The sequence below is a fragment of the Bombyx mori genome, chromosome 7, assembly GCF_030269925.1.
Source record: "Bombyx mori chromosome 7, ASM3026992v2".
NCBI classification, from domain to species: domain Eukaryota; kingdom Metazoa; phylum Arthropoda; class Insecta; order Lepidoptera; family Bombycidae; genus Bombyx; species Bombyx mori.
This window is the reverse complement of record NC_085113.1, coordinates 9,497,542-9,521,266: the sequence shown is the minus strand read 5'-3', so window position 1 is coordinate 9,521,266 and position 23,725 is coordinate 9,497,542. Positions and strand designations below refer to the sequence as shown.

Sequence of the window (23,725 nt, the reverse complement as noted above, 5' to 3'; positions counted from 1 at the left end):
TTTGTTTTCATGCTATTTCTTCGACACATAATTTATTTTTATATTTTAAAGCGGTTATATAGAAACATACGCATCTGTCCACTGGCCACAGCGTTGTATTCATCAGGCGAATGTTGGACTATGAGGTCGATCCTATCTTGTAAACTCAATAGAAACAGCACTGCTTCTTCACGGGTAACACCTTTCATTTCCATGTCGTTGACCTGCAATTTTTTGGTTTAACGTGTAATATTTTTAATATTAATCATCTTTACAACATTTATTTTTTATTCTTTATCAGTAACATTATCTATCTTTTAAAGTAAAATAAAATTATGTATTATTTTGTTAATAATAGTCGAAACATAAGTAAACAAAAAAAAAACTAAAACTAAACTACGCTTTTTGACAGAATTTATGAGAAAATACTGGTGATACCAAATGTTTCCGCATATTAACTCAATTTCGAATATTTTTGGTAATTGTATACTTTTAATGCGAAAAGGCGATATGTCAAAATTATGACCACTTAAACAACAAGTCTTTGAATAAATCATTAAAATGCGTTAATCAGATTTAAATTGTAACGTAACAATTGAATATGCAATTTCGAAAAGGGCACATGTCGCATATTTTGTCAAATACGTTTTTTCATATACATGTAGTTTTGAGGCTTACCTACACCCATTTTATAATAATTCCAGTCATTTTTAAATTGCTAATTAACACTAAAATATATCTCAAAAGCTAATATTTTAAACTTTACACTGCTTCAGAAAATAATCAGTTTTTTTCACTTCCTGAACAATTTACATTTTCAGAGATGTACCCTTTTCGAAATTTCATATTCAATGAAAATGTTAAGAGTACCATATGTATTGTTACAATCATACCTTCAGTATTTTATCGGCTGGTTGCAATCCCTGCAACGCCGCAGGGCTGGTCGGTTGGACTCCCGATACGAAGACACCCGATCGATTACCACCGCACAGTCGCAACCCTACTGATCCCTCTTTTTGGAAACTTATTAATCTTGGTTCACTCCTGAAAAAACAATAATACAGTGATTTAAAACCAAATGCACTAACATACACGTTAGAACTATTTAATGCGATCATTAACTTACGGTGGTTTGTTCCTTTGATTCATTGCTTCTTCTTCATACAGCTGTCTTCTGCTGCTGTAGTAATCTGCAAACAATGTCATGGAATTATTAGCTTTAGATTTTGTCTTAACTATGACGCCTAATTTGCCTCTATATTATACCGAATATACATAGATGGATCTGACAATTGATATTCTATTTCCAAATATTTCCGAGTTTATGCAACTGTATCGGATGTATGATATTAAAATCCCCTTTCCATTAGATTCCTTTTTATTTACTGCTTAGATGGGTGGACGAGCTCACAGCTCACCTGGTGATTAGTGATTACTGGAGCCCATAGACATCTACGACGTAAATACGCTACCCATCTTGAGATATAAGTTCTAAGGTCTCAGTATGGTTACAACGGCTGCCCCACCCTTCAAACTGAAACGCATAGCTGCTTCACGGCAGAAATAGGCGGGATGGTGGTACCTACTCGTGCGGACTCATAAGAGGTCCACCAGAGGTGGTAGAACCACCAAAATTTTTGACTATATATATAGCTATATAGCAACTATATAGTCAAAATTTTTGTTATATAGTCAAAATAAAGCACACTAAATAAAAATTATCTGTGTAACGCAGCCTTCCGTTTCGCGGCGCAACAGTAGCCAAATGGGATGTGACTCAGGTCCGTGCCGCGACGACCCATCCCGCGCTACCAGCGCCCGCGCACCTATTGCACCTCCTAGTAGTGCGCGCCAGACTGAAGCGGCAAACACGCGTCCCCGGTCGATACCGGAACTGACAACCCGAGAGTCTCATGCCAGTCGGGCACCCAACATTAAATCTGAATGTTTTCCTTAGTTTCTTCATCCAGCGTTGCCTTTTCAGTGGTTTTGTTATAAAACAATTAAGAAGGTAAAATCAACGTCTTGTTTTCACCTACCGTCATTTCTGGGTGGCGGCGGTCTCGGGGGCTGTTCCACTTCGTGCGACATCGGTCCTCTCCTCGCGTCGCCGGAGCCGCCCCTGACCGGCGCCGCTACGTACAAGTTCTGTCCGCTGCTAGAATACGCCGGAGACAACGGTTCGGCCCCAGGATACACGTTATGGGACGGAGCATCTGTTAAGAAAATTTGAGTACTGAAAATGTTCACTTTCCCTTTTTGGGATTTTTTTTTTTTGCTCAGATGGATGGACGAGATCACGGCCCACCTAGTTTTGAGTGGTTACCGGAGCCCATAGACATCTATAAAGTAAATGCCGCCACCCAACTTGAGTTCTAAGATCTCACTTTTAACAGTACAACGGCTGCCCTTCAAACTGAAATAGGCAGGGTGGTGGCACCTACCCACGTGGACTCACAAGACGTCCTACCACCAGTAAGTTTTATGGCCATCATTTTATATAGTAATTTTGCCGATATATGCATGTATTATAACCGCTTTTGTTTACTGACGTAGGCTAGGAAAATGATTTCATCTATAGCTAATTAAATCGTAGATAAATAGTAAACATGAATAGTCTCAAAAAGGCAAACAAATAAATGTGTTGCATAAAAAAATTATTAAAGAATACCTATTATTAAAATCTTTGTTTTCTGTCGGTTTGTCAGTTAGTTTTATATCAAAAAAGGATATGTCGTAATACTAATCCGCACCTTCAAAGACCACTTACCTAAACTACTGTAATTGTTCTGATAGTTCCCATTCGTGACCGTTTCTTCTCTTATTAGTTCTCTGGTCACGACCAAGTTCAGTCTGTCCTTACAAGATTCCACTAATTTTCTGGCCTCTTTCAGTGTCATAGCATCAGTTACAGGCGTATTATTAATCCTCGATATGACGTCGCCCTCACATAGGCCTTGCCCATTTTGGTTCAGCTGTTCTCTTGCTCTCATCGTTAACTCTTTTATATACAATTTACATCCAAGTACGACTCCGAAATCTAGAATAAAAATTTTCTTAGCTTTCAAACTAGGAGAGAAGATTTTAAGCGAAATGATTTCCAAAGCCTTAACTGAGAAGTATTATAATTCTTGCCGATTTTAATACTGTGTATTAGACGGCATGTTGTTAGCGATTATCCAAAACTATTTCACTGAGAAATGCTATTGGCGAAACAGTACTGAGTACAGATCAGTGATGAGGGTGATTTGTGGAGTAAAAGCTTGTCACAAATGTTACAACGGGACGTACAACAGTCTATAAAAATACCGAACTGATTTGGTGGATCTAAAAAATATCTTTTTTAACTGACCTTCTTTCTTCCCATTCCTAGAGAGGGCTAGTTTAATGGTGGTGGGAGCAGTGGGTGGTGGCGCTGGAGCTCTCCGTCGAACCACCAGTGACACAGCCGCGCCCGAATCCCGCAGTACCTGTACAGCACGCGCATACTCCACGTTCTCAAGGGACACGCCGTTCACAGAGACAATCCTGTCATTCACCCTGGAACATCATTACGATACACATCACTCATAGATCCAGCAAAAATAATCAAAAATCAACTTAAGTTTAAACTTAAAACAAAGATCACGGTCTAAAATATACTTGGCGACTTTGGGTACTTAAAGCTAGATGATAAAGATGGATATGATGGATGGATAAAGATGGATGATAAAGAAGGACCTGGATGTCATAGATGACATAGCTTGGAAATATCAAAATTTGGCTTCTCAACAAAACAGTAGGAGAATTGTAACTGGATGTATAAAAATAGAGGAGCTATGTGTACCAAACTCCATTAATGGCACTTAAAGTAAAACAGCACTCACTGGAGTTTATCCTCAGCGGGACCACCGCGTAACACATCCGACACTGCTATAGAGGGATCTCCACTCGCGAAGTGAGGATTGTCTCTCCCTCCAGACACAGCAATGCCGAAGCCGTATCCTTGCACTCGGTTCAAGCGCACACGATGCGTCTCCCAGCCAGTGCTGCGTTCTGCGGTCTGTGGGCAATATTAAATATGTTATAAGTATCTTTTAAAAAGGAAAAATGAGCTCAAGTTTTTTTTATTGCCCTTGTAGGCAGACGAGCATACGGCCCACCTGATCGTGAGTGGTTACCGTCGCCCATGGACTTCAGCAATGCCAGTAGCAGAGCCAAGCCGCTGCCTACCGATCTTCATTTACTAGTGTCTCCTCATTTAGTGTCTCTTCATTTACTAGTGGTGGTACAATTAAGGTGTATTATAATATAAGGAGCAAGGCGCTCACAGGCAGGTACCACCACCCTGCCTATATCAGACGCAAAACAATCATTCTCTTCATTTTGGACAGACGTTATTAAATATACTTTCAATTTGATGTTTCAAAATGCCCGAATGCATTTTGGGTTTTGGGGTCTTCGGAATCCACTGATCGACTCATACCGTATAGTAAGTAGTCTGCCAATCTAAAAGGAATGCAGCGACGACGCCGAAGACGAACTTCTTAATACTTTTAAACATTCAAAACGAGTAACATGAATATTAAATATCGACATATTCAGACAGTCATTTTATATTCTATCCACGCGATCGCGTTGTAGCCGCTTATAAAATTCTTAAGAGTTTTATACGTTGAATAATTGAATCTTAAAAAAGAACTTCAGTTTATGGGTATTTAAGTATAATTTAGAAAAATGTATATTGTTAATCAACCGCTATTGAGTGTTTTAAAAAAAATCTTGCTCATCACAAACTTAGGTATAGATCACGAAAGTCCTAGTATTTATTGATGTAGAATTTATATACAAATCGACAATAAAAGGAGTTGGTCAATTTAATCCTTTAACGTTCGGACATAGAAGCGTTTAAAATTTAAGGTGGAGATTGAGAGAGGGAATCTTATCCTTTTCTCGTGAAGCAAGTTTTGGTTTAGAATTTGTATGGCACGCGTGAACATTGTATACTTTGGTGTTCATTTTTAAAATACTACTATCTCTGTGTAACGTGCTTTTTTTAATGACCCTTTACATTTTTCTGCACCTCAATGACTTTACTGACATCCGAAAACAGAAATAAAACTGCTTTTACTATTTAACCTCGCGTTTATCACTGTCGTAGGTACATCTGATGTGACGAGCACTTACCAGTTTTCATGGTCACTGAGGTTCAAATATTAATTGAATTATCTACGACTAAGGTGTAATTCGTCGACATTTGATTATTGTATTAGCTAGTCTAATCTATATATATAAAAATGAATTGCCGTTCGTTAGTCTCGCTAAAACTCGAGAACGGCTGGACCGATTTGGCTAATTTTGGTCTTGAATTATTTATGGAAGTCCAGAGAAGGTTTAAAAGATAGATAGAAACATGAAAATGCTCGGAATTAAATAAAAATAACAATTTTGTTTTCCCTTTCATGTGTCTCCCGTCGGACGGATTCCTTTTGTTTGTTTTAAGTTTATTTTATACAAAAGTTTAGGTTTTTTCATTTATCGATTAAGGCACTACGAAGTCTGCCGGGTCAGCTAGTTTTGTATAAAAAATACTTCTTGAGTTTTACGCTTCGTTTCACGTAGAAATAACCGATAATATCTTGAGGTCTGGCAGTTTTTTTTTAGTTGATTTTTTATCGTCACGAGGAGAGGATCCCTAATGTTAGAAAAAATACAGTTTAAAAAAGGATATTTGAGAGAAATAAACTATTTCTATCAATCATATCGTTTAACGTTTTATGAAAGGCGCTGACTTCATGACGCTAACGTTTCAGATTGCTGTAAGTACGTGCGATCTTGAATGTCATACGACTTCACATAGTTTAATCTCATTGAGGGAAAATGTATAAACGGATCAGAAATTACAATAATACACAGGGCTTTGAAACTGCGATACTTTAAGACAAAAAAAAAATTGTATGGAACCTAGCGACATCTTGTAGCGGATGCCCAAAAACTTATATGTTGTTAAAGTTAAGCTATTTAATTATTGTACAACTAAACACATAAAATCAAAATAAAATAAAAACATACAAGTCTTTATTTGTTATAGACAAATTGATTAAATTCTATCAATTTGTGGTTTCTGAAAATTTACAAAACCCTTCATTAAAAATAAAATATTGGATAGGTAATATGTTACTGCCATCTACAGGAGCAATGAGAAACTAATCGAAGCGAAGCCATCTAGTGGCCGACGCCCGTAAACATTTTTGTTGAGTGCTTGAGTTGCTTATCTATAACTAATTCATGTTTATTATCTATGATAATACAGGACGGGAACCCACGCCCTAGTTGATATTCAACACTTCTTATAGTCCACAAGCATCATAACTATTCTAAGTACTCGTATTTAGTGCGTTGAGAGTTCACACGTCATTACGGATCCTCCCGATCCATTAACGGTGCTTTTAGGTACCTCAAGCAGCGGTCACCGTTCTCACCGAACCCGTCGCTTGCGACAAAAGGCTCGACGAGTAAATTAACCCACAGACACAGCCCACTGAGTTTCTCGCCGGATCTTCTCAGTGGGTCGCGTTTCCGATCCGGTGGTAGATTCTGCGAAGCACTGCTCTTGCTAGGGCCAGTGTTAGCAACACCTCCGATTTGAGCCCCGAGGGCTCACCTACACGCTGGGGTAACGCTGATATAACCTCGCAAAGGTAAGAAAAAAAATGAGTGTTCATTCACATTGAAATCACACCGTTTTCAAAATTGCAACGGATACTATGTGAAAACATTAATATACAATGCGTTTTCTATAGCGTGTGGGTAAGACGACCGCTGTATTCGTATCGATTGAGGCGACTAAGTCAAACCCTCAAAAGATTTTGGCCAGTAAACAAGTATTCTTTTTATTAAAAAAAGTAAATAAGTATTTTATATTATGTATTCATGAACGATTTCAACACAGAGAACATATAAAATCGAATGATAAAACCAAACTAAAGTTTTGTAAATACTCGTAATTGCAGGTGGCTTAAGGATGATTTTAAGAATCAAAAGCAATGAAAAACGATCTTGAATAATATATTTACATTAATTTAGGTTAATTTACAAGCGCATAACTTTTTAGTGATCGAATTTAGCATAGTAATATGTTTCTTATATAAGTTTTTTATAGCAAATTGAAGAAATAAGCTTAATAGTTGATACATTTGAGCATACCAAGTAATCGTTAGTGAGATTATCATAACGCCATTTACGTCCTGTCATTGTTTTATCGAATTTAAATGAAACAATGCTGATACGATCAATATTAGGGCTGCCATCCCTTTTGAATAAAACTTGAATACATATTGAGAATTGAGACTTTTTTTTTTTTATTGCTTAGATGGGTGGACGAGCTCACAGCCCACCTGGTGTTAAGTGGTTACTGAAGCCCATAGACATCTACAACGCAAATGCGCCGCCCACCTCGAGACACAAGTTCTAAGGTCCTTCGAACCGAAACGCATTACTGCTTCACGGCGGAAATAGGCGGGGTGGTGGTACCTACCCGTGCGGACTCCCAAGAGGTCCTACCACCAGTGAAAAAGAAGACTGAAAAAGAGACTTGAGAATTTTAGTGAAAAATGTTTGCATCTGTATTTTCTGATAGTATTCCAACAAAATCCTTTTTTTCGGTCTACCTTGTGAACTAAATTTAATATCAGAAGAGTGACATATAGTTTAAGTACACTGGTGATATAATTATGATCTTTTAACACGATATCTTTTAAAAAAGATATGTTTCAATTTCCTACTAATATCGTCCGTAACGTAACCATAACAAGGACAAAGATTATGAGTACAATAATCCACTGAGTGTCCCGCTGGAATTTCTCAGTGGGTCACAGTTCCGATCCGGTGGTAGATTCTGCAAAGTACTGCTCTTACTAGGGCTGGTGTTAGCAAATTCTCTCAGGTTGAGCTCACTTATTAGCCAGAGCGTAGGTAGCTGGAATAGCCTCTTAAACTACCAGCAAATATGTAAGGCAAGGAAACAAGTACAACGTATAGCATAAAATAATATATATATATATATATAGCATAGAGATAAGTATTATTTTTGCAGAATATGAATACTTAACAAAGAGAGAGACAGAGAGGGAGAGAGAGAGATAATACACTTTATTGCACACCAAAACACAATTTACAATCAAAAAACAGTCAAGAAGCAGATACATTTGTATAACAGGCGGTCTTATCCCTAAAAGCGATCTCTTCCAGACAACCGTTTAATTTACAGAAATTCTGGAAAATATAAAAATATAGCAGGTATGTTGCGGTGTACTAAAGACAATACATTATTATAGAAAATATATACATACAATAAACACATATAATATACCGTTTACATATAATATGAAACTGATTTATATACCAATATACATACTTACATACAATACATACTAATATATTTACATACACATAATAAATTAATAAAAGAGATTATCTCGATCATCAAGTGGATGCTTTTTTTGTTTTTCTTTTTAGTTTAATCACATCCCTGTTTCATGTTACGACTTGTCGAAGGGCTAAAGACCTCGCCAGTTTAAGACTGTCTCGGGACAGGACAGAACTTGATCGGAACACGACCTTGCTCAAAAGTTAATGAAACTATTCAAGATTAGGAACCAGCGACCGCGTGACTCACTGGCATCGGTCGGTCACTTTAGAGCTTTTATTTCGTGCCTAAAATTAAAATCTATGATAACTTTTAAAATATATTATACCTTAATGGTGGACAGTCAACACTACAATGTGGAAAGGGCTAATTGGTAAAAGAAGGGTAGAGAGACCGAAAAGACGATGGGCTGACTACATAACCGAAACAATAGGAAAGGACTGGCAAACTATCGGTAAAGACAGAGATCACTGGAAAGGACTAGAGGAGGCCTTCACCCGCGGTGGGGTCCATATCCAATAACAAAAACTAACTCTTACTAACATTTAGACAATAAGCCAAAAATTAATAACTAACTAAACATTAACAAACAAATACCACATTTGCAATGAAAATTAATAATAAGGAATAAGGAAATACATTTTTTTTTTATTGTACCTTAATACCTACACTTTCTTCACATTACAATTTACTTATTAATCATTGAATTAAATTGTAAAAAAGGCTAGTCCGTAATGTTGACATTCGTCAATAATACGAGTATCTGCTTTATAAAGAAGAGTAATTTCGTCAATAGCAATTGCAGTAATGCAATAAATGCAAAAAAAAAAAGTAGCGTGCATAGATTACACGAATATACAGCCTACTTATTTGATTCGTTATCAGGCGAAATTCACAAATCATTTCAACATTTACATGCGTGATGTCTAATAAATTAATAAAAAAAAGTCTTTTGTCCATGTTTGGAACAAATTATTCATTGGCATTTAGTAACAGGTCATGGAACCAGTGAGGTTACGCCTATGGGGTCCATAACTGACGCCCACGCTAATATGGATCTTCCTTATGTAATCGTTAAGCATTGAGCTTTCTGAGTGACAATGTGTGTGATAAAACATGGCAACAAAATTAGCATATCTGATTAAGTAGAAATCTATTTAATTTTATCTTGAATAACATTGACCATTGACAAGGGATCATTTACGTTTTTTTTTTATAAATAATATAATCTGTCCAATAAAGAGTAACGCGTCGTAGCCTTAGACATAAACTAGGCCCTTGCCTTGATGGTTCGTGGTATACTGAAAAACACTTAAATTTTTGTGTATTTAGATAGAAGATATCACGGCCCGATTTTATATATTAACTAATAAACACCCCGACTGTTACAGATCTTTTGTTACTTTTGTTTGTTTCGTGTTTGTTGCACGAAAACATCAGGCACGCAAATGCCTCCACCCAGCTTAAGACATGAGTTCTAAGTCTCAGATTTTTCAAGAATTGCGGCTACCCCACCCTTCAAACCGAAATGCATTACTGCTTCACGGCAGAAATAGGCAGGGTGGTGGTACTTACCCCTAGGGTTCTACCAACAGTAAATTCCGTTTATACTGACGGAAATTCATAGCGTCACTTACCTAACGATGGAAATCAAGCACATCTTATATACCAGTTAGAAAATATATCTTCTAAATATTTCATCAGTTATGTGTTGCATCTATAAATAGCTATTGTATCGCAGCTTTGTATGGAAGCATCGCATCAATTTGAAAAAATTCACAGATTTATATTCAGTTTTTTTTTGTCTCCGCTTCTAACAAAGTAAATTGGACTCCAGCGGTATTGTTAGTTGAGCGACGATAGGTGCTATTTGACCCCGGAGGGTCGATACAGACCACTTACTACAACCACCGCTAAATAAACCCTTAATAAATCAAGTTCCTACATTTGGTGATTTAATTTCACGCCCACCGCTAAAACAGTTTTTTTATTTTTTTAATGCTATTGAGATGACGTCAACATTCATCAGTATGTAATTTAATCCGGATTCTATGGAACGATCGGTTGAATTTCAAAACTATTCATAAGTTAGCGTAACAAAATGTTTATTTAAATTTAGTTCAGTTTTACAAATGTTGCTTACTACTTATCCGACCCACTGAGTTTCCCGCCGGATATTCGTCAGTATCGGGATTCCGATCCGGTGGTAGTTTCAGTGAAATAGTACTCTAGTTTGGGAAGACATTAGCAAAGCTGTTAGCAAAGCATTTCATGGAGAGTAATTGCTCTGATGGATTATTTTGACATGAATCTACTAGCGATTTAACATGTCATTTGTACGTACATACATATATATTTGTTGTATATATGTATTTTTGTTTTTTATTTACTATTTTCGTGTAAAGGTTTGGTCTTTTTCGATAGATCACCCTGAATATTGTTGATAGTTAATAGTAAATCGTTAGAGTTAGAGAGTTAATAGTAAGAGTATAGAACCATGATCATCAACCGAATGATCATGGTTCTATACTCTTACTATTAACTCTCTAACTCTAACGATTTACTATTAATCGCATATACGAGTGTTACTGTGTTACTTATAATATTTGCTATGTGTATGTGCTATAATTCTCATGTTGTATTTGTTATTTTAGTTATGTGTTATTTGTTCTACACACACTTATCACTTTTTATTATTATTCTCATTATCCTCTCGCAGGTCTGCTGGAAGAGATTTCTCAAAGAAATAAGCAGTGCCTTTGTACATAATTTTCCTATTACTCTGTACTGTGTCTTGTTTTCTGTGTGTACATATATAAATAAATACAATAAATAAAATGGATATAATATTTCTGCTATATCTTTGTCAGCATTTCTCTAGATAAAAATGTTGCAGCAGAACTCATTCGAATTACCTGGAATCACATCAACAATGTTTCCTTAACCATATTTTTCCACCCTGTCCCATTCAGTAAGAAATACGCATCGGTTTTCAGACCTCTATGACATAGCCTTCAAACGTCACAGGTTTATCGTGTCCCCTGGATTTGCTGGTTTCATCGAGCGATTAAGATCGCTTTGTTGAGTTGTCTGCTATATAAGAGCCATTCTAACCTTTCAATCGAAGTACATAATTGACCCTCCATTTTAAGATAAAAAGGATGTTGGTACCAACTTGGGAGGTCTCACAACACTCACCGGTTGGAAGTTTAACGTTGGTACGATTCCGAATATAATTTAAAAACAACTTTATATTCATATACACTTAACCGCAACATCAATACAGTCAAATGTATTCACTAATCCGACAAAAATGAATTCAAATAACATGATTATCTTATATATTATATCATTTAAATTATATTTTATTATATTAAGTATTGTTTAAGCGATCTTTTTTTCCTGCGTGGACTTAATTTTAAGTCGCGTAGGTTGAAACCCGAGCTCAGCTGTGGACTGAATGTTGGCCCATATACTTTCTAAGTGTTCTAATCATTTCAATACCCAATTAAAATCCTTAGAACTATCGCAGTAATTTGTGTAAGCATTCGCATAATATGAATGACCCTTTTGAATCATCCAATTTTAATGAAACAAAACCTGCTCCAAATGAACCACTATCAAACTGTAAAACTTACATTGGAATCCGTTCAGTAAGTCTTGATGTGAGGTAACAAAAAAAAACAGACAGGGACAAAGATACACTAAATTAAATAACTGGTTTACTAGATTATTTTTTTCCTACCTACTTACTGCTGATAACCTCGAGGGGTTATACAAGCTTCACCGAACGAGAAGGCGAGCTGAAGGGGCTCAGCCTGGGACCCTAGCAAGAGCAGTGGTTCGCTGCATTTACCACCGGATTGGAATCGCGACCCACTGAGATGTGGATCCTCAATGTAGAGGAGACACACCAAATTTATTACTGGTGGTAGGACCTCTTGTGAGTCCGCACGGGTAGGTACCACCACCCTGCCTATTTCCGCCGTGTAGCAGTAATGCGTTTCGGTTTGAAGAGTGGGGCAGCCGTTGTAACTATACTGAGACCTTAGAACTTATATCTCAAGGTGGGTGGCGCATTTACGTTGTAGATGTCTATGGGCTCCAGTAACCACTAAACACCAGATGGGCTGTGAGCTCGCCCATCTAACTAAGCAATAACAAAATACTGTCTTATAATAGGCATTAGTGCAAGGTTCGTCTTTGATAGGTACTTTAGATTTAGTTTAATAACTCACCCCGCCTTTTATCGCGCCATATACGATTTAGCCATGACACCTAAGATTTACTTGTATGCAACAGCTGTATTATTTCTCTTTACATAGTTCTTCTCTTATTCGTTCATTAAGCAAATGGTTCGATATTAAAAACCCTAGCACTTACTGAATACCGTTTTAAAATCTGTTTAACCATTTTCTTGAGATATAAGTTCTAAGGTCTCAGTATAGTTACAACGGCTGCCCCACCCTTCTAACCGAAACGCATTACTGCTTCACGGCAGAAATAGGCAGGGCGGTGGTACCTACCCGTGCGGACTCACAAGAGGTCCTACCACCAGTAAAAAACCAGTAAAAAATTCGCATTTAGGCACAAACGCGAATTGCCGCTGTTTCAATATAAGTAGGGCAGATGAAATTGATAATGGAATTTTAATATTCAACATTCAAGGCATTCCACGTCAACTTGGTGAATCAGTAAGCTCGTTACAATATAGGTCTTCTGTACCTACGCGAGATAAGTTGCATCACCATAAATGCACTTAACCCAGTTAACTGGTGGATGTAACATGTATTATTCATATACAAGACTGGTATTTCATGTATACTAAATATAATTACTGCGTATAATTATGAATGCAAGTAGTGATTGAGGTATACGAAAAAAAGGCTTTGCTTAAGACAGAGCGTAATAGTTTCAAATTTCAATGGTTTCTGATGTTTTTTTTGGTGGATGCGTGGTTAATATTGGTATCTAATTGTAAAAGTTTACAGTAAGAACTTTAGTTTCGCTACAGGGTAGATGAATATGTTTTGGGTCAGCAAGCATCAGGTTAGTTACTTCAGATGTCGCCTGTTTCCCATATTAATGTCTTTGTAAGCACCGAAATATTCCGTGAAACTTTTTAATAAATTGGAAACTTCTAAACTATTCAGCTCATTTGATTTATATGTGTAGGTATATGCATTTGCAAGATCGCTGCATTTCTAACATGGTTTTCTTAGATTGACATGTATATCTATATCTTCCTCTATATCTAATAATTCAACATAATTTTCATCAACTTGAAAACGTCCATTGATCTTGAAAATTTACACACGTATCAAGAACCAACAACAATACAATAATTTTACTATCTATACCTAATATTCTGACCAGAACCACTATGACAAAAAAAAAAGTTTTTTAAGTATTTTTATTTTTGGTACCATGTGACAAATTAGCTTTAGATTTTTTGTTATTCATTTGAGAATATCATAATTTCTGCGAAGATTAATTCGAATATAAATTAGATAGCTGTACAATTTATGTAATATTTATTTTTATTTTTTAATTTTTTCTGTAGGAGTAAAGTTCTGTGTATATAAATCCATATTTACGAAGCCATGTATATATTATATTATTATTATATTACCGTAAAAATACCAGCTGCGGTACGCACATGAAGAATTCGAGGACATTATAAATTAACACAAGTGTGATCTAAGCTTAGGCTAATTGTATTCAATTAGATACGTGCTAATTTATAATATCGTACATGTCTATACGGTATGCGTTATGATATCCGAAGCTATAAGATAACCCTTAACCCTAACCCCTTAACCATAATCCCTTAACCCTAAACATACCATAACGGGTCAAAATGACCCATTTTGAACGTTTGCATTGAAAATGCACGTATTATATTATTGCTTTTGCACATTTGACTTCATGACTTTTTCTTACCAATTAATCTACAGTTATACTTTTTTTTTTATTTTTTTTTTTGGAGTAATACTTGGCTATACTGTTACCTACCCGCTATGATAGAAATAGGTACCAGGTAAGTGTTGGTATGATTAGTGTTAAACTAATGGATTGCTTTCTGTACAAAATTGCTCTTAGTACATAAATCAATTTCGCATTATGACTGTTAATTTTTGAATTGCTTCATAATCTGTAATTAATATTACGCATAGACAAATCTTAAGTAAAAATATATCACACACTATCAGTAAAAATTTTTATAGTATATTATGAAACAAACCAGTAAAAGAATAACAGAACAATTAAATTATACAAAACAAAAAACAATTAAAATAACAATACCTGTAATTTTTCAAATCCAAAATTATCTAATTTCATTGTGTCCGATTGTTTTGAAAACACTTCACCAAACTTATCAAAATACATAAGCCAAAATGAACAACGAAAATCTTAAATTTGCCGCATTATTTTTGATTACAAATACATAGTATAGCATCATTCGGTGTTCAAACTATCACTCGTTTTTTTTATTTTATTATTCACCAATAATACGCAAGGCATGCGTGTCGACGATGAAGCCGCGCCATGTATTATGAGATTATTTCGTTCGAGGCTGCTTTGCCTCCATGTCATTAGGTATTATGTTACAAAACCGAGACCGGGCGTTGACTATGTTAATATCCGTAATGAATTACGTTCTCAGAATGTTGCTGGTTAGTAATTGAAATGTGGTACATGAAAACGTTTGTTTACACTTAAGTTAGCGGTGTGCAACGCAATTTGGCGTTGGTTGGGAGTATTGACAAAACAGTCAAACACGGACCAAAGTCGTACAAGTACAAATGTTCCAACAGCAGAATTCTTCAAATTTTAGCGCGGAACCGTTACCGGTGGGCGTGTAACTACTGTTTTTATATCATAACGCTATTACTTGAACGGTTGTACAATGACATAGCGTAAACATTAATCTAATATGGCACGCTTGTTATTTTTTGAAAATCACTGGGATTACTGTTGCTCTGAAGTGTTGATATTTGTCGGCATGTAGCGGTTTAGATTTGCTTCTAACTGAATTGCATAATACATATTAATACATATTACAATTACATGCAATTACATATTAATAAGATATATTTTCGTTGTCTGAATGCATAATAATAAAATTTTTTTCTAACACTCATTAGAGCTATAGAATTAACGTAGAACATAAAGAGCCTAAAAATATTTAATCAGACTTGTCAGATATGGTACTCTAGTCGACTTGAACTTTTATCACGTACTAACTTACTACACATTGTTTGTAGAAGCAGTCATCACTAATCTATTCTCAGTCTCTTATTCTCTATCGATCTATTTTCTGATTTAAATAGCCTCTTGAAGCGTTTTTATTATACAGTTATACCATCTTCTGGAAGTAATAGTTGGGAAATTACTATTTATTATAGAACTAGAATAGTATACTAACATGATATAAAGGGGAGTACTTAATCTGAAAGTAAAGCGCACTGTGAGACCTCACGGGTAGGTACCACTGTCGTCCCTATTTTGAGAAGATGATGGGGATTTGGGAAGATGAGACGAAAATGTTTTTTTTTATTGCTTAGATGAGTGGACCAGCTCACAGCCCACCTGTTATTAAGTGGTTACTGGAGCCCATAGACATCTACGACGTAAATGCGCCACCCACCTTGAGATATAATTTCTAAGGTCTCAAGTATAGTTAAAACGGCTGCCCCACCCTTCAAAACGAAACGCATTACTGCTTCACGGCAGAAATAGGCAGGATGGTGGTACCTACCTATTCTCTATCGATCTATTTTCTGATTTAAATAGTATCATGAATCGTCTTTGTTATACAGTTATACCATCTTCTGGCGGTGCCGAAACTGGGTGTAATAGTAGGGAAATGATATTACTATTTATTTTAGGATAACATGATATAACAGGGTACTTAATCTGAAAGTAAAGCGCACTGTGAGATCGCCCGGGTAGGTACCACTATCGTCCCTATTTTGCCGCGAATCAGTTATGCATTCCATTGTGAATGCACTGTTGAAAGAAAACTATTACTGGTGGTAGAACCTCTTCAGAGTCCAGGTACCTATTTCTGCCGTGAAGCAGTAATGCGTTTCGGTTTGAAGGGTGGGGCAGCCGTTGTAACTATACTTGGCGCATTTACGTTGTAGATGTCTATGGGCTCCAGTAACCACTTAACACCAGGTGGGCTGTGAGCTCGTCCACACATCTAAGCAATAAAAAAATGCTTTATGGTCTATTCCAGCTTTAAGCATTCCCTATGATCAGCATCACCAGTAAGTAGTTACATGTAGATTTGTCATCAGTAACTGTATTTAAGGTTTGAGCTAAAGAATCCTTTCATAGGATTAAAGTTTAGGTATTTACACGTAACTTATTTTGAACGGCCGTCTGGTGTAGTGGTAAGTGACATGGTCACTACACAAGGGGGTCGCGGGTTCGAATCCCGCCAAGGGAAGATATTTGTATGATAAATATAAATGTATTTTCCAGGGTTATGGATATATTAAATATATGTATGTGTATAATAAAAATCTTACATTTATATCCGTTATCTGGTACCTGTAACACAAGTTCTTTACGAACTTATCGCGGGACCAGTTAACGTGGCGTGATTGTTAGTAAATATTTATTACTATTATTATTATTTAATATACTTAAAATACACAGATGCTCTACAGAAAGACCTGGAATTTAAATTCGTAATGAATTTATAACAGCACGGTCAATGTACTGGTATTTGTACTCATTCTCGTTCTAATCACTACGTTATTAGGAAAAACCACTCTAGTCAAAGACATTAGAATCTAAATTTACACTGCATTCGCATACGCGCTACACAATATAACGTACTTATTGAGATGCACAACGTAGCCTATTGACTTGAGTATTTGTTATTGAATACCTACCAAGAACTATTCAATTTGATACTTACTTTTCTTAGGGACAGTTTAAATGATCTACAAAGTTTATTTAAGTTCAAGTATCATTATTATAATCAATGTAAATTTTTTATAATTCTTACGCAAATTTTTCTTTTTTAAATTCAAAAATTGAAGTCTTCGTGGCCTTAAGGGTAAGACGTCCGGTGCATTCGTGTTGAGCGATGCACCGGTGTTCGAATCCCGCAGGCGGGTACCAATTTTTCTAATGAAATACGTACTTAACAAACGTCCACAATTGATTTCCAAGGTGTAGAAATAACATCGTGTAATAAAAATCAAACTCGCCAAATTATAATTTGCGTAATTACTAGGGGTAGGACCTCTTGTGAGTCCGCGGGGGTAGGTAACACCACCACGCCTATTTCTGTCGTGAAGCAGTAATGCGTTTCGGTTTGAAGGGTGGGGCAGCCGTTGTAAGATCTATACTTGAGACCTTAGAACTTATATCTCAAGTTGTAGATGTCTATGGGCTCCAGTAACCACTTAACACCAGGTGGGCTGTGAGCTCCTCCACCAATCTAAACAATAAAAAAAATGAGGTCTTGTCATGTCAATAGTGCCCACACTGTAACCACATTTGCCCAATTTCAATCATGGATTTACAATATTTCAATTAAATCATATAAATGCTTTATGGGTAAAGGCCCAATCCTCTAGTATTTGTATGTGGAATTAACTGACTTATTAACTCGGCCGCTTATGGTGTTAATAGATGCCTAAAATGTTTTCTTATTTTATTGCAGATCAGCCCTCCCAAATTCTTCAGAAGCAAGTTCTGTTTCAAATCTTCGTACTAAAATGTTTGACTGCTTCACGGCAAAATAGAAAAAGAAAAGAGATAAAATGGTGGAACCCAGGCTGATAATACACTTTACAATCAGTAAAAATATCCTAGACCAAAGTTTTTTTTATTCTTTAGTGCCCTTATAGGCAGACGAGCATATGGCCCACCTGATGGTGAGTGGTCACCGTCGCCCATGGACTTCAGCAATGCCAGGGACAGAGCCAAGCCGCTGCCTACCGTTAAATATGTTAAGGGCACAACTTTACAGATTGCTGAGAATCAAGTGAGCTTTTTATGTTAATATTGGTATGTAAATCACCTATACTGTTTTCTTTTTGTCCCTACCATTATACCACATTATGTGACATTGTAGCTGTATGTATGTATTCTAAGCCATGTATTAGCCTACTGTGTTTTTTGCTGAATCTTCTCAGCAGATCACGATTCCGATCCGGTAGTAGATTATTTCACGAAGTAGCTACTCTTGGATTGTTAGGTCACCCTTGGAGAAGGCGCTCGGGTAGATGGTAGCAAATCCCACCCCTGCTGGCTGAGCCCTTGTTCGCCCACCTGCCCTTGTGCAACTGGGAAGGCACCTGAGCTGCCAGTAATCCCACATTTACAAAAAAAAATATATGTATATATTTTCTGTTATCACACTGCATATTAGAAGTTTACTATGAATACATATTATAGATGCCACTTGTCAGATGTCAATCTTCCTTGTGTTGTATTTCCAGTATATCCATTACAACATACAATAGGGACTTTTTGTTATGTAAACAGCTTAAATACAATAATAATGCCTTATAACTATCAAATTCAGGTATATGAAGACCAAAAAATATTAACTATTTTGACAATATTTTGTCTTTCTTAATCTATTAAAATATGCCTTGCATTCTGACCAGCTAGCACAGTAAATGTTTACTTCACATCAGTTTATATAAACTATTTAGTTTCGACCTACTCTAGATTTAGCCAATTATTCTTATGAATTTCCATTGCTAATTAAACAGTTTTCTTTATCAATAAAAAAAGCTTCGAGTCAAACAATTATTTATTATAATCAATACTTATACCCAGGTAAACTGAACAAATTGCTACCCTTAAAAACAAAAATTTCTTCAGGATTAGATTTCAAGTTCTCTACCAATGCTCGTTTATTAAATTTGATATCATTCGAAAGTTCCTGTTTGACTTTTTTCATTTTTTCAATAATTTTATTCCGATGTGTGATTTTCAAGTTAGGGTCTTTTAATTCATGGGATAACTCGTTTAAATTATCAGATAACTTAATTTCTTCTTCCTGGTATTCGATTTGTATGTTTCTCTGTTCCCTATGCGGGTAATGTATGAGTTTTGTTGGACATATATGTTTTTCGAATGGCATGTCGATTGGTAATTGTGTGCCATCATCGCTAAAAACAATTTTCTTATTTTTAGTACATCGACACTCGTCTTCGGAGTCGGTTTCTAAAGTTCTTTTGCGACCTCTGGTTTCCGTGTTTAATAAATGTCCATATTTTCTTTCTATCTTCTTTAGCACTGTCTTACACTTTTTGTACACATCTTTTAATTCATTTAAGTCTGATTCACTGAGTTCACTAGATTGGTTTATTTCTTCGTTACTTTGAAATCTATTAACTTGATAGTTTTGTTCAGAATTCTTCGACATTTTATCCAATTGTAATGAGCATTGCTTAATAATTTCCTTTTTATTCGCTTTATTCGTGTCATCTTGCTCTCCTTGCAATTCTTTCACGTGGTTATTTACAATAACAAACCTCTTACGTTGCGACATTTTATTTATTGGTATTTCCATAGGTTCATCGTTACCTTTATGTACTACCATTATGGTTGTTACTAAAAAATAAACAATATCAAACTAATAACAACATAAACATAATTTTGTTTTAGAATTCAGAACCACCATGTGAATCACGCCCACAACGTACAAGCTACGACGTTCCGCCATCTTGTTTTTGACGTTTGACATTGAAACCATTGCATTAGAGTGGTACCGAATATCGTTGCCAGTAAACTTTAATCGACTAAAACTCTTCGATAATTAGTAACCACGTAAACTCAATTTAGTTGAATACTAGCTTTTTTATATTTGCACTCTTGGCGCTTTAATAATAGTTATTACTTTCTGGTTACACTTTCTAAAAAATAAATGGAAATTATAAAATACTACAATATGTACTATTCATTAATTTTATTTTTTCTCTTTTTCTTTTTCTTAGGCACATAATTTATCACATTATCTTCCAATCCTTCATCATTAGTACCTACTTCATCTACAATATTTTTGTTTTTAATTTTTTTTCGGCTCACAATTTCCTGCTCATTGTGTTCTAAGTGTTGAACATCAACTTCAGCCCTTTGTTTTTTATTTTTCTTCTGTTTAGGTACATTTTCTACAAACAATAACTGTTCTTCGGATTGCGCTATCTCTTCAGTACAAACATTAAGTATTTCATCATCATCAGTTTTCTTATTTTTCTTCTTTTTTGCTTTCTTTTTGACTTCCTGTTCTTCTTCGGGTTTAATACTGTCATTGTTTTGAACGCCATAGAAAGAAAAGGATTTAAATTCATGTTCTTGTTCTTCTTTAATGTTATCATCAGTATTTGAAAATCCTTTAAAAGCATAATCAGCTTTATAATCATCTTCATTACCATAGGTTTTTTTTAAATTAGTCTTTAACTTTGCTAACTTGTTCTTAAAATACTCCTCCATACTGCCTTTCTCAGTAAATTTTTGATCGCTTTCTTTTACATTATCCTGTACTTTTTCTTGAGGTTTATCATCATTTGTTAAGCTTTTTTTACCAAATATATTAGCTAAATCCTTTTCACTATATTGAGTTAAATCCTTGCCGCGTGTGAATTTATGATAGTGCACACGTGCTTTGCTTTTCTTTGATTTATGTTCCAGGGACACTCCACTGTGGAGTTTTGCTTCAGTTCCATTATCTACAAACAATAGAATACTAAATATTATTTCAAATTAAGTGTGATGTAATTATTACATTAGATTAATTGTAATTTTAATGATTTTAGTGCATTTTGAAAATAGTCACTAACAAACTAGACACAACATCCACATCTCTATTTTAATCTGAATCCTGCCTGGCTGTCCTACAGGTCCAGCTTTTCAAAATAACTTAGTACATGAGTTTACATAACAGTGTCACTTGCACTAGCGCACTTATAATACTTCCACCGCACTACCTGTATTTCGCCACTTTATAAATGGAAATCTGTAATTGCCTTCTGAAATTTCCACACTGTGGAAGTTGTTTCTGAACACTTGTTCCATCAATTTTTACTCAACAAGCCGGACCAACACAGATGCCTCATCAGACACTACCCATTCATACTACACGCATAGAGTAGGGTCTGCCTGTGTGGTCACCATACCAAAGTTTAGACATTTTCAAGAAGTTGGTATGAGCCTACTTAAGTAGCTATAACCGTTAGTCCAATATATTTTTTTGAAATAATTCTTGGGTCCTGGTTGGAAGATCAGGATACATTTGAAAGGGAAACTTACTTAAACATGGAGTCATATTATCAATTGTGTTAATGGCTATCCTACCCTTGAAATCAGAACATGTTACTGCTTCTCAAGAGAAAATACACATTGATCACATATTTGTATCATCGGATTAGTAGCCTCAAATACCATTGTGAAGATTCCATAGCATATACACGGCAGGCACTTAACAGTTTTTATTGTATTACACTAATTTTTTTTTTAATTGGTTGTCTGGCAGAAATCGCCTTCGGCGATAAGACCACCCGTTGCCTTTGTCTTTTTTTTAGATTGTAGTATCGTTTGTTATGTAGAATAAAAAGTTATTAAATAATAATAAAGCGATTCTTTCAACAGACAAAGAAAAACTAAATTGAAAAAGACGAACTTACCGTTTGATAAATTGGCCAGTAATGAGTTAAAATCGTCTTCATGCTTCGTCCACTGGTCATTCTTATCCTCGTACCCCAATCCTCTGTCATCGTTCTTATATCTCGCCACTACGTGCTCAACAATTCCGTTTTCTTTGGCACCGAGCCCCTTCCCAGAACTCCATCCCATTTTTTCCAACATACGCTGCCCAAATTTCCCGCTGTCATTGCTCCACGCGTTATTTTTAGCACGCAAATTAATAACTTTTTGTTTTCGGCGAGGTCCAGCTAACATGGACATTTTATTTGCGAAAATATGAGGTTAACAGCAACTAGCAAAACGTGTTGTTTTCAACAATGACATTTGACAAAAACTGGAAACGTCAAATCCATCGTCAAATGAACGAGCATAGTGAAGTTCGTACATGCAATGATTGGTCGGTTGCCGCTGCTGTTCCAGATTCTATACTATGACGAATAAAGTTGCTTAGCATGTTTCGGAGCCACTTTTAGACAAAGAGAACAATATAGTGATATTTTCTTAGTTCGTAAATGAATACGGTATATTTTATAACTTTTAAAGTTTTGTCGACATAAAAAGCTAACCAGTTTGGTTTGTTTGATAAAACTTTGTACTGAATAATTAATACTTTGTAATTTATTAATTTATACTTTGTAATTTTATAACCAGTGTACAACAGTAACTGGTCTTTGCCGTAGTAAAAATGTAATAATAAAACCTTAGCAAAAAAATAAAGCGAACAAATTGAATTGTATGAAACACATGTTATTGACGATGGCGATCTAATAATTTTGTAGGCCATCTGTTAATGAGATAAATCTATTTACGCCCACTTTTATTTTTATATTTATGGATTTTTTTAAATACAAAAAAAAATATTTTAAAAGAATTAATCTTAAAATTTGATGTATCTTTAGATCTTATACATATCATGCCTTCCAACTATAAGTGACCACTCGAAAAATACGAAAATAATGCGAAAATATACGTAAAAATATTGAGAAAAATCACACCTTTAGTCACCATCACCTTTAGAACTTTTTCAAAGATCTTTCACTTCTCAAGCTTGAAGAAATGATCTTCATTTCTTGTAGCTAGTTACTACTCTTGCTTACTGGTGGTTAGGAACTCTTGTGAGTCCGCACGTGTAGGTACCACCACCCTGCCTATTTCTGCCGTGAAGCAGTAATGCGTTTCGGTTTAAAGGGCGGGGCAGCCGTTGTAACTATACTGAGACCTTAGAACTTATATCTCAAGCTGGGTAGCGCATTCACGTTGTAGATGTTTATGGGCTCCAGTAACCACTTAACACCAGGTGGGCTGTGAGCTCGTCAATCTATCTAAGCAATAAATAAAAAATAGTTCATCGACCGCTCGGCAGTTGCGTGGCTTTGTTTCTCGCATTTCCGAAATCAATGCTAAGAGTGCCTTCGATGGAAATAATCACAATTATTTAACACAAATTCCAACAATGACCCTTGAACCATGACAATCGTGATAGACTGAAGCCTCGCTGCGTATCACCTTTTAACTTGACCATTTCTTTTTATCTCACGATTAAAATTCGTGATAATAAATTTTCTAAGCATAGCATTTTACGATTTTTATGACTCATCACATCACATCAACATAGATTTACGTAAATATTTAAACACTACGCATACAGACTCAGAT

General features: G+C 35.6%; 2 protein-coding genes across 23 annotated transcripts in view; both read right to left on the bottom strand.

Moving 5' to 3' along the window:
• The window catches only part of LOC101738587 (tight junction protein ZO-2), a 128,503-nt gene that overhangs the window by 20,803 nt on the left and 83,975 nt on the right, over window positions 1-23,725 (bottom strand). For 18 of the 21 annotated variants that reach the window (XM_012694830.3, XM_021351408.2, XM_012694831.3 and 15 more), the window contains 7 exons: window positions 3,846-4,021; window positions 3,332-3,519; window positions 2,750-3,019; window positions 2,019-2,195; window positions 1,106-1,169; window positions 873-1,023; window positions 71-203 (listed from right to left, as the gene is read on the bottom strand). In XM_012694830.3, coding sequence (XP_012550284.1) covers window positions 71-203; window positions 873-1,023; window positions 1,106-1,169; window positions 2,019-2,195; window positions 2,750-3,019; window positions 3,332-3,519; window positions 3,846-4,021 — 1,159 coding nt within the window. Of the gene's footprint in view, window positions 1-70; window positions 204-872; window positions 1,024-1,105; window positions 1,170-2,018; window positions 2,196-2,749; window positions 3,020-3,331; window positions 3,520-3,845; window positions 4,022-14,692; window positions 14,942-23,725 lie in introns of those variants that run through there. The other 3 variants (XM_062669431.1, XM_062669433.1, XM_012694836.4) reach the window with 3 other exon arrangements.
• On the bottom strand, window positions 19,158-23,342 carry LOC692640 (PIN2/TRF1-interacting protein). Of its 2 annotated transcripts, NM_001043620.1 has the most exon segments (3): window positions 20,616-21,034; window positions 21,037-21,096; window positions 22,051-22,399. In NM_001043620.1, coding segments are annotated over 3 exon segments (363 nt in total). In that variant the 5' UTR covers window positions 22,331-22,399; the 3' UTR covers window positions 20,616-21,011.

Coding starts and splice junctions, on each gene's coding strand:
- LOC692640 (XM_021351354.3), bottom strand. CDS start 22,330: ATGTCCATGTTAGCTGGACCTCGCCGAAAACAAAAAGTTATTAATTTG. Junction 21,097..22,050: donor ACTGGCCAATTTATCAAACG/GTAAGTTCGTCT, acceptor TATTGTTTGTAG/ATAATGGAACTGAAGCAAAA.